Below are 14188 nucleotides of genomic sequence, written 5' to 3'. Positions count from 1 at the left end.
GTAGTAAGCAAGTAGTGGTGGATTGCGGCAGAGTGTGGCCGCGGGCCACGTTTATGTAAAGACCGGAAACTGTCTGCGGGCCGCTCAAAATCCCGTCGCGGGCCCGATCCGGCCCGCGGGCCGTATGTTGCCCGTCCCTGAATTAGAACCTGTATGGAATTACAGTATCGTAGTTGATACTTGATAGAGATTTTGTTGGTTGGATATGATTTCAGCTTAATTTAGTATCCAAACGACGATACCAGCCAGCACAAATAAACTACCGTACCGTACTCGTAAGCGTTACGTAACGTTTTGCTTGAACCCCCTCCCCCCGATGTGACGCTAACGTAACGCTTTTCATAACCCCCCCTCCCCCTCGATAGCGTTACGTAATATTTGAACGGTCCCAAATAGCAAAATATTTGACCGTGGTTTCCACAATCAATTTTCTGCGTAGCCTGCGCCACTGCGGACTAGTGTCGCGTCCTATATTTGTTTCAATGTCGCGTCAGGACACTTTCCTTTTGTTTGGCCTCTTCACAGGCCAACCTAGCCAAAAATGACATTTTTTGTCAAACTGCATCATGTGACGGCTCTGGTGCAGCACCTGCTCAAGAGCATTTTATTATATTTGAACAGCCACTAAAGTTTCCTAAACTGTTTTATCAGAGCTTTAAAAACTCACTTTTTATATAAGTGAGCTAATATCTATCAGTCAGTGCAGCTAAAAGCATGATTGATTGAATGATTATTGACGAACAACATACCAACTGCAATGCTCAACAGTATTCTTCTGTATCGCGACAAAGAATCAACGTAAAAGAACCAATCCACAAAACAACGATTAGGCGCAGAGTAATCATAAAAGACAAGGTGTGACTAACGAATTACCGGAATATTGAACTAGAGAGCCACGCGTGTGTACCACTTGTTTGACAATTGAAAAATAAGTTTTCAGCAAAGGTTTGTAAAATGTAACATTTTTTAAAAACAAGATTTTAATGTTTTCAGTAACAGTAGTCAACTAGTCATATTTTCTTCTCCGATTGCTGGTCGCAACCAGACTGCCACCACTGCGCTGTCACAAGCAGTGGTTGCAATGATCCATCGATAATATGTTTGTCAAACTTGTTGACAAAGTTGATAGAGTCGCAAGCCAAACGGCAAGGTATTAGACACTCAGTACCTCGACACCGATAGCTCGCCTTCCTACGGAAACTATAAGGCATGCACAAAACGTTGGAGAGCCCATGATCAAGTAACTTTTGAACTAAGAATGAAGTCACAATATTCTCCGGCAATTGATAAAAACACTAAATGAAAATTGTGCTCGTTATACTTAGACCGAAGTGTCATTGAGGTAAAATGTCCCTCCCTTCTTACGCAATACACATATTGTCATCACTTTGATGTTAAAGTAACGAGGCAGGGCTGCCATATCTAGCAAGCAAATCAATCGTAATTATTGCACTTTTAAATGCAAAAACGCTGATTTCTTGTTTGGACAATTATGAGGCCAGCTCACAAAGGTTGTTTTTTTAGCCATTTGCTAACTGACCCAGCATGTTTCAAAACAAGTGAAAAAACGAATATGTCAAACAGAACAGATCGTTCTTATGCAAAGTGGAAATTATTGGCTGCAGAAACAGAGCAAAGCTTCCAAGTTGAGCACAAACGACGTAACTGACCAAATGCCGAGCGAAATTCACTTAAAAATTTGTAAAGTTTGTTAATGAAACTGACGTGGTGCATGCTAGCACAGTATCATGCGGTATCACAGACAATCTAGGACAGGGCAAACATGCAGCATCAAAGCACTTCGGTCAGTTAGGGATGAATGCCATCATGCAGCGTTATCTCCGACGGAAGTTTCCGTCTGCAAACTGATCCAGACTTGCCGAGGATAATCGAATAGGAACGAGTTGTTAAGTTAATTTTCTTATTTTCCTGTAAAAAACTTTGTTTTTGTGTGAGTACAATTGTCGTTACGCGACCACAGTTGGTCAAATTTACTTTTTCTGACGCAAATATTCGCTCTAGCGGAAAAACAGCAGCAACAGTTTAAACTCAAAACTAATCATTAAGATTTTGTAAATGACGTAACAATGAAATGTTAACAACGACTTTGAAATGAGTGACAAGGAATAAAAAAACAAAAACAACTCAAAAATTTTTCTCGACTTGGACGTATGCTGTTCCGTTAAAAAAAGACAACTAAATTCTCCCACGAAGTTGGAATATATTTTCTTGATTCTACAAAGGCATGCTACGTTCCTAAAACAAATTTTGAATCAAATTCAAAATGCGAAGTTCGTACAGGTTTGGCATGATTGACGGTTTCAGTTCCGCATTTGCGATTGCGGGACTCCGTTTAAGGGGAAAGATATTAAAGTCTGTTCGGTCATTCCGTTCCCTGTTTGGACAACTGTTCTTTGGCCTCCCTTAATCCTCGGGGATTGGGCATGGTTGTTTTGAACAACCGACCTAACCCCTCCCATGGACACAGTTGGGGCCATTTGCTTCTTTGCGCCCCCTATTCCTGAAGTCATCGGAGCACATGGCATCTGTGCAGCAACGGGGACGATTTCTGGAAAACAAAAATCAATTAAAGTCTCCATACAACAAAATCCGTCATTTTTATATTGATTCAACATCTGCAGAATAAACGTAAAAACGACGGTTTTTCCATCGTTGAAAAACGAACATGATGGAAGTCATAATTTTGCTTACTTTAAGTAACACAAAAATCTCTAAAGAAACCTTAAAAAAGCTATCTGTTTGTAAAAGCAGAACTCGTTGAAAGTGGATGAAACAATTGAGCATCGTGCGGGAAAAGTTTCTTTCAAAGATTCGTCCTCGCAATATTATTCGCAAGCGGTCATCGAAGAAAACATATCACAAGATTGAAATACCTATATGAGGAATAGCGTTTAGAACTGCGTAGTTGAGCGCAACTGAGATCCATACAATGGTCTCTATCCACCTACAATGCACAAAATTGATTAAAAATTTACTGACCTGTATTTTGACAGGATGGAGCTTGTACAATGGTCTGTGTGGCAGGCGAGTTGTACGGTTGCCCATGCGCAACATGCATTGGGGCAGGCATGCTACTCACTGGGTTGCGCGAGGCGTCTGCTACTATAGCCATTTCGTGGCCTGCTGCCGGAAGAAGTGTGCTCACTAGCGGCATATTGTCAGTGGAGCGAGTCTCTGTATACACTAAACCTGGCTGCGGCATGGGAACGGCTATTGAACACACACCAGGCTGCCGCATCGGGTCGCCGGATAGCGTCACAGTGGCTGTTTGGATCCTTCCGTTTCCTAGGGCAGCCGCCATGATGTTACCAGCAAAGCTGACGGGTTGCTGGCCTCCCATTTGATTGTGGCTGGCCATGGCGGCCGGGAACGATGCCATAGGCTGCTGGACTATCTGACTGTGGTTCTGGCCAGAGAAGCTTGCGATGGGCTGAGGAGGCATTGGGTTTATAGGGGGCTGGCCAAGCTGCGGATTGGCCTGAGGCATGGCTCCGGTGAGAGCGGACACGACTTGGTTGGTGCCTGGTATCATTTCAACGTTTCCGCCGGAGTTTGCAGCTATGTTGGCTGCAATCACTTGAGCTGAAATTATTAAGGAGATGATTACTTATAAATAAGTAGCCCCCAAGCAAGATTTAGGGCATTTTTGGATTATCTCTAGTCGACTTTATGTTGCGATTATGCACAACAGACAGTGCCAGTTGTGCATAACACTGAGAGCAATGCATGCCTGCGATATATACAGCGCTATACAGAACATATCACGACCATCGCTACTGTACCTTCGTTGAGTTAATAATTTTATTTAGTAATTCATAACATCTAGAATCTTTGTGAAAACATTATTATTATTATTATAAACATACAAACAAAGAAACAATAATACTTTAAATAATAAATACAGAAGTACATTTTTACAAAATTCGCGGCATGATTGTTGTGGTTGACAATGCTTCAAACAAAACTTAAGTTAAAACAATAGTGAAGTATAGGGAGTTCCAGAGAGTGACAGGAGTTTTAAATTCATATTTTCATAAAGAATATTTTACACAACTTTGAATTAAAATAAACCAAACAACAATAGTAGCGTCAGGGGGGATAAGATGGTGGCAAAACACATCGACTATTAGACAGACGCACCTATGTCAGTTGTCTGTGGGAGTGAGACTGGGACTTGATGAAGTCTGGCTGAGGCAACTACAGTTCTCTGCTGGGGCTGACCTGGACCCCCGCTCAGCATCTCTTGGCCTGGGGGGTTGAGAAACTCCGATATGTCGGGGACTTGGGGCTGGCCCGTAACTGCAAAGTCGTCACATCTGAGGTCACACGCACAACTTCAAGATTGGCGCAAAACGCAAATTAAGTTTGTTGAGTCACATGTATAGTATTTTTAAATTAAAAAATTTCCTTAAAAGTTTGTACAGTAATCACTCCAAAAACAAATCATCTGCTTATCTCCTTACATATAGTCATACTCTTTATGTTGCTTTGTGTTTCACTGTATCATGTTAACTGCCGGTATTATGTTCTTTAATTTTTGTGTTTTGCTGATATGTTCGGGTGGCAGCTGATTTTTGGTCACCTTTAGGTCTTTCGCTCTCATTCTTGCTGTGCAAATTAGTTTTGTTAATTCGCCAGCAGAAAAAATAAATAAACTGAACCACAAACCTTGCACATTAAGTTGGACAGGCACAGGCCTCGGTGCGTTGCTCATGACAACATTAGCAGGGCTTGTCATAGCGATCGTGGGAGTGAAGGATGTCTTCATCCCTTCGTGGGAGTGTCCATACGCTGATATTCCCCTGCACGCAAACCAAAAAGAGTCAAAAATACAAATACGTGTTTTTTATGTCCAATGTATTGGGCGATTATGTCCAAAAGCATTGTCACGGATTTTCTGTTCTTCAACTTGGTAGGTTAGACCGTTAGACAATGCTTCTCACACAATCGTTTATATTATCGAAGGCTGAAAACATGCTACCAGCAAAGCGTAGAGTTATGGACTACAATGATGTACAATTGTACATGGAAGGTACCCCTAACACGGCAATTCTTAACCTTTTTCATTGTTGGCACCGCTTTGAAATTACCAACCAGTTTTCGCACCTCCTCCTACAATGACTCAAAAGTAATGTTGTTTACATGTGTAAATAACAAAACCATTCTGTTTCATTAATCCTTATTCATATAACTGACAACACAATATGATGCTTTCCTTATACAGAGGTTGGTGTTTGGTGTTTTGTGTCTATCCCTCTCTACAATTTAACGTCTCCTGTTCCCCCGTATTGCGAGGGTTGGTGGCCAACATAGCATTTCTCCTTGCCTCCGGTTGTGAGGGTCGATCGAGACGAGATCTGCCAACGCAGATCTTCCTCAACGTAGCCTAATCTAGCCAACGCTTCTTAGGACTTCCTCGAGGGTCATTAGTCATTACTACGGACGTTACTTGGCATGTGCTTGCTTGTCTGCATCTAAATGTCGTCTAATATTTGCCCTCTGGCACATATGTATTAAGGCGATGTGAAATTTGAATGGACAAAATCGAATTATCACACAGGGTGACTACTGTTGTGTAGAGTATTTTTGTGAAGTTTTATGCAATAAAATCCAGTATCCGTAAACATGTAAGCGTTTTAAGGTTAGTATTTTCTAATTCTTGCAAGGTGATTCCACAAAAAATGCTATCACAACGCATCAATCCACGTGATCCAGATAGCGCACTCTGAATGGCTAGTTAGGGAAAACGCGTTGTGTGCCGCACACACGCGCGCGCAAGCGATTGCTGTCTGCTGCTGAGAGATTTATAGCTTGAGATGCTGAATTGCTGATTATTATTGAAGATAAAGCTGCAAAATTCAGATAAGAAGTTGTGTTCAGCCGAAATGTTTGCTATGATTTTATGCTTGGTTGTTAAAAAATCATTCAGGCTTAGGTTCAAAGTTAGTTTAGGCTAGGTTTTCCAAATTGTGTAAAGTAGGCCTAAGAGGCAGTGTCTGTAATTATCAGGTCTTCTGGAATAAGAACTGCTTATTCAGGTGAAGTTGCTGTTTGTGGTTCTGCATTTTTTATATGTAGCTTTGAGAATGACACTGATAAAGTTCATAGTATTACGGAAGGCTCAGACAACTAAGTTTTCAGCACTTACATTCTTAGTTCTGTGTACTGTAAGTGGGCTATGTTTATTTTTCAAAAAATCCATTAATCTCTTCACATATTATCTTTAGTTCATTAGGCTGACCTTGTTGTGGGTAGCATTGTTAACTGTTAAATCATGCCTAAAAGTTCTAAAAAGAGAGTAAGAAGCATGGAAAGCTCTTCTGTCATTGGACCCTCCAAGGAGCTTCCCACTGCTGATTTACCAACACTACGATATGTTCTTGCATTCTGTACTTTGTTAAAGGTGATACTCAAGTACTTTATTACTGCAACTTTTTCTCTGACCGGTTTTAATTAAGCTTGGTAGTGACATAAAACATAGACCAACTCGTATATCTTCGTATGGATGAAGGGTAGTTGTTAAAAATACTAACATATAGCTTGCATGAATGAACAGTACACGTAGGCTACAATAACCAACTAGCAGACACTTTTCAAAACCTTAATGTGTTGAAATAATTAATTCCACGTTTGCAAAGACATAGCTCTCATAAGGAATTAATTTTTCAGGAAGCTGGAAAAAAAGTTAACTATTCTCTTTTCAAATGAAGATCGCATTCCTAAAACAATTGAGGTTTCTCCTCTCCCAACGTTATCGTGGAGTAGAAACACCATTATACCAAATTGGGCTTCTTGACAAAAGGACAACGAAAACGCTTCAAAAGAGAGTTAACAAATGGTAAGCTCTTACATACGGTATCTTTTCAAACTTTTATGTCTAGTAATTTTCTATGAAATGTGAGGCTTTTATAAGTATATTCTTTGATAACAGGGTCAATGGGTCATGCATAGACATGTCCCATGTTGTGTACTGAGGTTGGTCAGTTGTTGTCATTGACATGGCTCTTCTAACAACATTTGTTGAATGGAGCCATATGAGAAGGAGAATGGGTTACTGCCAATTCTACAACCCCACTTCACCATTGCAGATGCAGTGCAACCAACTCTAGATAGTAGGTGGTTTAAGGATTTTTTGCTTTCCTAAAGCATTTTCTCGTGGGAAAGTGATTCAGATGTTCTGATTTCTATGTCTGTAAAGGCAGGCAGCTTGTGCTTTCACTAAAGCTAGTCGTGCTATGGCGAGAAGATTTTTCTTGACTATCACTGATTTTTACTGCCATTTGTCCGAAAGAGTATTATTAGTTATGTTTGGCATATATTGTTTTTCGTTGTGATAGTCAGAAATAAAAACGAACTGAACCGATTTACATGGATTATTTTGTGTTCTTTACATTTATCATTCACACAAAAAACTTGTTTTTCAAGAGCCTCAAACAACAGCGAGGAGATGATTTCGCTGCAGCAAAGAAGTCACAAGTGATAGAGGAAGAGTACTGGAAAAAAACAGCAGTTTTCTGCAGCAATTGATGAAGAAATTGACCCTCCTTTCGAACCAGCTGCACCTGGTACATCTGAATGTAACAATGCCTTGGTATTCAGTGATGATCCTGCTCTGCGATCTTCTTCTGTGAACATGTTAGAAAATATTCGCAAAGGCAGTAACTCTTGTGATGTTTCTGTCCGCACTTTTACCCAACCAAAATCAAATTTGGATGCCAACTCACTGTTCTCTTTGATTGGGACCATGCCACGCTTACTGAGTCTATCCTTACTTCACACTTGACCATAGATGAAATAAAGGGTTTGATAAACACAAAGTTTGAATGCCCTCATTTTTCTGCCCATACTCAGGCTAGGCAGCGTATCATTTGGGAAGTCACTAACAACTGTGGAAGTGTTGCTGGCCATCAACGACGGTATGGTTTCATTCGGCCGAGAATTGCTTCGCGTAGGGTCTTGCCGAAAGCAGACACGAAATCTTACTTTCTTTCATTGGCTGCAGTATAATGTTTTGATATTCACCATTGTTTCTTGTTCATTGTCTTTATTCTTCATTCGTTTGTGCACGTTTTACAAGCACATATAAAGTTGGTTGGTTGATGTGTAAGCTACCATTGGAGAGTTGCGGTTACTATATCTGTCATAAAACAAATGTAAATCGGCGAAAACAATCGAATATTAATGCAGTGCGTTGTGTGATTATGTAATACATATTACTACAACAAAACCAAAGTGTCATCTTATGCACAGTGCATTCCTACTCTTGCCATAGAAGTGAAAAAGGCTTTAATATCATCAGTTTTTGCTAACCAAGCAAAAATAGGGTTGCCAGGTGATTGTTTAATATCTTGCCGTACACCGCCAGCCTTTACCTAAAAGGGCAACTAGCAGTCGCATCATATGTAATTGTTGTTGTGGTTGTTAAAGTTGGAAATTTTTACAATTTAAAAAAGATAAACAAAGTTTTTTCTTCAAAAAATTTGTACCTGGCAACTCTGTGCTGGCAACAAATGCCAAAGACAAAATCGACTACATGTTTAAGGTTACTGAATATTTTTGCGTGAAATTTTACAGAAATACTCTACATAGCAATAGTCACCCTGTGTGATAATTCGATTTTTGATTTTTAAAAATTTTTTGATTTTCACATCGCCTTAATATGTATAACATCCTCATCCCACCATGGGTTGATGCTCCCACTAACCTTTTTTGCAAACGGAACCGAGCGTTCTGCTCCAGCAGCACCTCGTTGGTGGCTGCCAGATCCGATACTTGCTTCTCTAGCTCCTGGACACGCTTCTTTAGGCTTTCATTCTCCTCTTCAAGATGGACCCTGAAAATGAATAGTTTTTAAGATTGATTTTCATAACGATTGAAATCGTGGTTGTGCAGCTTCAGTGTCTATTACTCTGTGGTAGGCAATTAATATGAAACTAAAAGGTAGAATAGCAACCGGTACTTAAATATTTTGTACAATATGATTGGTCAGATACAATTTCTGCATATGTCTCAAAGTGAATTTAATAGCGGCAGGTTGTGGGACATGAGGGTGTCATAAAAAAAAAACTTCCAGAAAATAAGCCCGGATTCAAAAGTGGTTTGAGTGGCCTTTGCAGGTGCAGATTGGTCAGAGCAGTGTGAGAATAAATGCTTCACAAACACAGTCATTAACTTATTTACTTCATTCTATCAAAACAACTTACTTTGGAGGGTGAACGCAAGTAACAATATTATGGCTGGAACGTAGGTTACTGTAGTCGTTATCATGACATATCTCGACTTCTTCGACGACCATTCGTGGCCGCTTTACACCAACTTCTTGGTTTATGCCGAGGCTTTTCTCAGCTTCAGCGGCCAACACAGCCATCTCGTGGTGATCAACATGTAAAAATTTGCATTTTTTTCCTCGATGGCAATCTCTGTTCAAAAAGTCACGACACACCGGCCGTCCTGCCACATCACCAGAGGTAAGAGGGCTTTCAGTGGATGCTTTCTCCTGGCCCAAGAAACAATCACCGATACCAAAGTCATACTGGTATTTCAAACGCAGTGGGAGTCTCTTAGTTGCCATGAAGTTTTCTTCTTCTTCTTTTGAGCAATGAATGAATCTGTTGTAAAGAGCTTAATCATCAACCTCATAAATGGAAGATATTTTTATTATTACAAATGAAAACTAATTACGTTCATATCACAAATGTCAAATATGCTGAATCAAGATTTCCTTCAACAAACATAAGATACAGGTAACAAACCGTCGCCACAAATGTCACTGAACTTTACAATAGAAATCTTTCTGTTTGATTTTGTACAATTTTAACATTCCATTTAAATAAGCTTTGTAATGATGAAGCCATACTTGTGGTGAAAGCTGTTAATAGATTAATGTAACTTAATTAATTAAGTATTTTGGATAATCAAATAAACATGCACGTTTGCTGTGCAGTCAGGGCTGTGAAGTCAGAGTCGCAAGGATTTTGGCATGTCCAAAGTAAAGCTTAATACAAAACAATGAAAAATAAAATTTTTGTTTGCAATCTTTTTTTTTAATATTTCTGTTGTTCCCTGCATTGCACTGTAAAACTTTTCCAGAAAATAGAAGTGATTGTTCTTGTCAGATTTTGTGAAAGTCGCTGTTTCAATTCAGATCACAAATTAAGTCAAAACAAATTAAAAAGGCATAAAACATCTGGCAACACTGAAGCATCTGTTCACTTCAAATATCTTAAGAATATATTAGTCACCTGCAGTTCGATCGCTGGCATTGACTATTTTGAAAATCATGGCAAAATTCATATGAAATTCCATTCTTTGCCACATCAACAGTCTCCCCCAACTCCTCTGGCGATGGGTGCTTGAACTTGCATCGCCTGAAAAATTCAGCACAGAAACTTGGTTCATTTTTGTTATTATTAGATCATACGTGCTGTCTACTGCACAGTCTCTGTGAAAACAAGATAATGCAAAAATATATTTCAACCAAGTATGCGAATTGCGAATATAAATTGAATAAGGCTTGACTAAAGATCAAGTTAGACAACAGCTTCACTCAATGCGTCCCAAGCATGACGGTCCCAAGCAATACAGATCAATGCCATATGTAGCGCTCGAGAGCTTCTTTTGACATCACGCACTTTGCTTCACTGATGCCGCGTCAGAATCCTGGAATCCACTTGGTTTGTACAAATGGTGCGGGCTTTTACCGCAATCCGACATCTTGCTTAGAAATTTAGGGAATTGAATTTACGAGATTGTAAGCACTGAATTTTTGACTAGTGCTTCATACACACATAGATTTGCCGTTGTGTTACATTGTGTGGTTGTGTATAGCGATTGCAATGCTTGCAGTGACGTTTTTCCAATCAAGATTAAGGTCAATTTGCAGCCGACAGTGAATATGATGGTAGGCACAAACGCAAGGAAGGAAACTTGCATTTCACTAGAAAAGTGACATGAAATTAAAACTACAATAACCTCTTCACTTGCAAGATTGTTTGGTAATGCCAGTTGCAATGACAACACACAACTATTGTTTCTAGAATCAGTTAAGACAACTTATTAACAATTCAATCATTGTAGTATGCTGGCCGATATGATGAGACAAAGCAGGCATAGTGCTCAAACCATGGACTCCTTAAGTAAAGGACTGGAACCTCCCATGCTCGGGGTTTGTAACTTCAGTCCTGGCTAAAATGACTTCTAGAGAAGCTAGAAACACAATCTTGGATTCCATATTAGGGTTTTTGAGGATGGCTAGTTCAATAGTGTTACTTTCAACACCATCTGAGGTCATTTTCAAGGTCAAAATATAATATTTTAAGGTCAAATTACAAAATTTTAGTCAGTTTTGCCCATTTTTGCGTCTAAATTGTAAAGCAAAACTGTTTGAAAGAAGTCTGTGACAAAATATGATATTGTGCACCTACTGCATCTATTGTGTAAGATATTTTCTCTACACTGCGTAAGTTCTTTGAAGTTCTTTTTATTTATTTTGGGAAATATTTTGGTGATTTCATATGCCCTTGCAAAACATTGCGGTTCCAAGCTTTTGTGACGTAACAATTTACTGAAATCATAGCTGTAGTTTGCATGACAAGACTGAAATGCGTTGCCGGTTTCATTTTGCTGATTTGTTGTCATTTGTAGATGCACCTTCAGCTAGTAATAATGCTGCTTGGACTACTTTAGCTAACATTCTATTGAAAGCTTATGTCCTCAATGTAAGTGACAAAAGAAAAGTCTTTGGGATTCCTCAGGAGGCAAGAAAAGCTTTCCAACTAGTGATAGACATTGTCTATGGTGTCATCTTGTTATGTATTGTCAATTTGTGTATTATATTGTATTCATAGACTCCTTTAGAATTTAGATAATAGCCATAGTGTTGAGAAATACATATGATGTTTATGTAATAGCATATTTTGTCACAGACTTCTTTCAAACAGGTTTGCTTTACAATTTAGACGCAAAAATGGGCAAAAATCACCAAAATTATGTAATTTAACCTTAAAATATAATATTTTGACCTTGAAAATGACCTCAGATGGTTTTGAAAGTAACACTATTGAACTCGCCATCCTAAAAAACCCTAATAAGGAATCCAAGATTGTGTTTCTAGCTTCTCTAGAAGTCATTTCAGCCCAGAACTCAAGTTGATCCTTCAGACTCAAGTTACAAACCCCGAGATCGCAACATTCCAGTCCTTTACTTAAGGAGTCCTTGGCTCAAACACTCAAACTTACTGTAAACCAGGTAAAAAATTAGGTTTCTGTTTTTAGAAAATGTCAGCTTTATTGACTACAATCATCATCATCCATTTTGCTTCAAAGCCTGATTTTTACCCCCAAAACATCAAGGACAATCAGTTGTCTGCAGCGACTCCTCCATCTCTCTTTAATCTTTATTGTTGGCATCTTCAATCTTCAGGCTTCTTTTGTTCATGTCATCTTTGACGGTGTCATCCCTAGTTTTCTTTGGCCTTTTTTCTCATTTTTTATGTCACTCACTACCTTTTTCCAGACTCGCTTTGTCAAGAGGTCCAAGGCATGCTAATGAGCAGCGTTCACTACATCCAACCCATCTCAGATGATGACTATGCAAGAACTCTTCAATATTCTCACAATCAGTCCACTCTCTCAAGAAATCATTTTTAATTGTTTTCGAGGTGTCTTGCAACACATCATACGAACCATCCTCATTTCTGTCTTTTGTATTCTCCTAATATCTGCCTCCTTCATACATTAAATTATTCTTTAACAGTGAAGCTTAAATAGTTAAAGCACATTCCAACAGTTTATATAAATGAAAAGTACCGTAATAAGAACCCAAGTTGCATGATAAGAGTTCCAAATTGATTTTAACGAATGTGATAGTTGAGAAAATTAAATAATTACCTTCCACGATGGCAAACATTTCTTAAAAAGTCTCTGCAAATGCTCTTGCACTCTTCCCCAATACCTCCAACCATGTCATCAGATTTCCCCCCTTTCATATCCATGTTAATTGGCATTCTATTACTAACACAAGAACACCTCTCAGTGCATCATTAACCATGGCGGAATCTCTGTACAAACAAGAGAAAGGAGAATTGCAAGTTGTGAAATATATATAGGTGATATTTCCTATGTCCTAATATCACAGAAGATATGAGTGATATTACACTGTAAATTAGGCTGGACGTACAAAGAAATGACAATAGGTTTTAGACTATACAAGTATACAAGGTTTGTCAAATATCTGGGGAGGTGGCAAAGTTTGTTTAGTAGCTGTAGGCGGAATGGCCCGTTTCGGTGAGTCCGATCCCTTAACAGGGGATTTTTTCAATTTTTTTTTAAATTATCGGGTACCGTAGCCTAATTATCATTGCCGTTTTAGGGTTAGGGGTTAAGGTTAGGGGTTAGAAGTTAGGAACTCACCGAATCGGACTCACCGAATCGGACTCACCGAATCGGACTCACCGAATAGTAGCAGACCCGCTGTAGGAGGCCCTGCATTAGCATAGACCAAAATCATATGTGTTACACGTTAGAAACTACACAATACAGTAGACAAAAAAGCATGATAAATTTATATGTATAATGCCACAACTTGTCTCGCCATTGAGAGCTAATGCACAAAAATTCAGTCAGTAATTTAAATCAAAATCCCATAGACTGAACAATGTGAACACACTAACATTTTGAAATAATTTAAATTTCAAAAAAGGAGGCTCTTTTGGTGCAACAAGCTAAATTATCACAAGGTGGTTGTTTTTTTTTCGGTCATTTATCGGTCATTGACCGATTTTTTAGCAAAAGGTCCGAAAAAAATATAGTCACTTTGGTCAAAACGTCCGAAAAAATATATAGAATAAATGTCCGAAAAACATGACAACGTTTCTCAGTGAAACTTAATGTTGTAGCTAGTCAGGACGTGCAAATTTTGTATCAGCTACTTGAAAGGAAATATTTTCAGTATATTTCCTTTCCTTTCAGTTTCCTTTTTCCTTTCCTTCCTTTCCTTTTCATTTCCTTTCCATTTTCTCTTTCATTTCTTTTCCATTTCCTTTCCTTCCTTTCCTTTCAGTTCCTTTCAGTATATTTCCTTTCAGTAAATTACCAAAATAAATAAAAAAATGACTGAATTTTTTCAAGTCATTTCAGACAAATGACAGAAAAGTCTCAGCAAAAAAACC

The 14188-nt window shown here is 38.8% G+C and overlaps 1 protein-coding gene across 1 annotated transcript; it reads right to left on the bottom strand.

The window, feature by feature from the left end:
- Positions 1–701: 701 nt before the first annotated feature.
- LOC145780843 (uncharacterized) lies at positions 702–13074 on the bottom strand. The gene is made up of 8 exons (XM_082592488.1): positions 12909–13074; positions 10263–10388; positions 9225–9629; positions 8726–8854; positions 4690–4823; positions 4162–4320; positions 3001–3603; positions 702–2569 (listed from the first exon to the last, which is right to left on the bottom strand). Exons 1-8 carry the CDS (start codon positions 13022–13024, stop codon positions 2322–2324), a joined length of 1920 nt encoding a protein of 639 aa, XP_082448614.1. The 5' UTR covers positions 13025–13074; the 3' UTR covers positions 702–2321.
- Between the last annotated feature and the right edge of the window lie 1114 nt (positions 13075–14188).

This window comes from Aplidium turbinatum, chromosome 12 (assembly GCF_918807975.1).
Source record: "Aplidium turbinatum chromosome 12, kaAplTurb1.1, whole genome shotgun sequence".
In the NCBI taxonomy this organism is placed as follows: Eukaryota; Metazoa; Chordata; class Ascidiacea; order Aplousobranchia; family Polyclinidae; genus Aplidium; species Aplidium turbinatum.
This window is presented reverse-complemented; position numbering and strand designations above follow the sequence as displayed.

Excerpts from the sequence above, each read along its gene's own strand:
- LOC145780843 (XM_082592488.1), bottom strand. The coding sequence starts at position 13,024 with ATGCCAATTAACATGGATATGAAAGGGGGGAAATCTGATGACATGGTT. Across the intron at positions 4,824-8,725 it reads CGGTTCCGTTTGCAAAAAAG|GGGAATATCAGCGTATGGAC; the intron begins GTTAGTGGGAGC and ends GTTTGCGTGCAG. Across the intron at positions 3,604-4,161 it reads CCCACAGACAACTGACATAG|CTCAAGTGATTGCAGCCAAC; the intron begins GTGCGTCTGTCT and ends TAATAATTTCAG.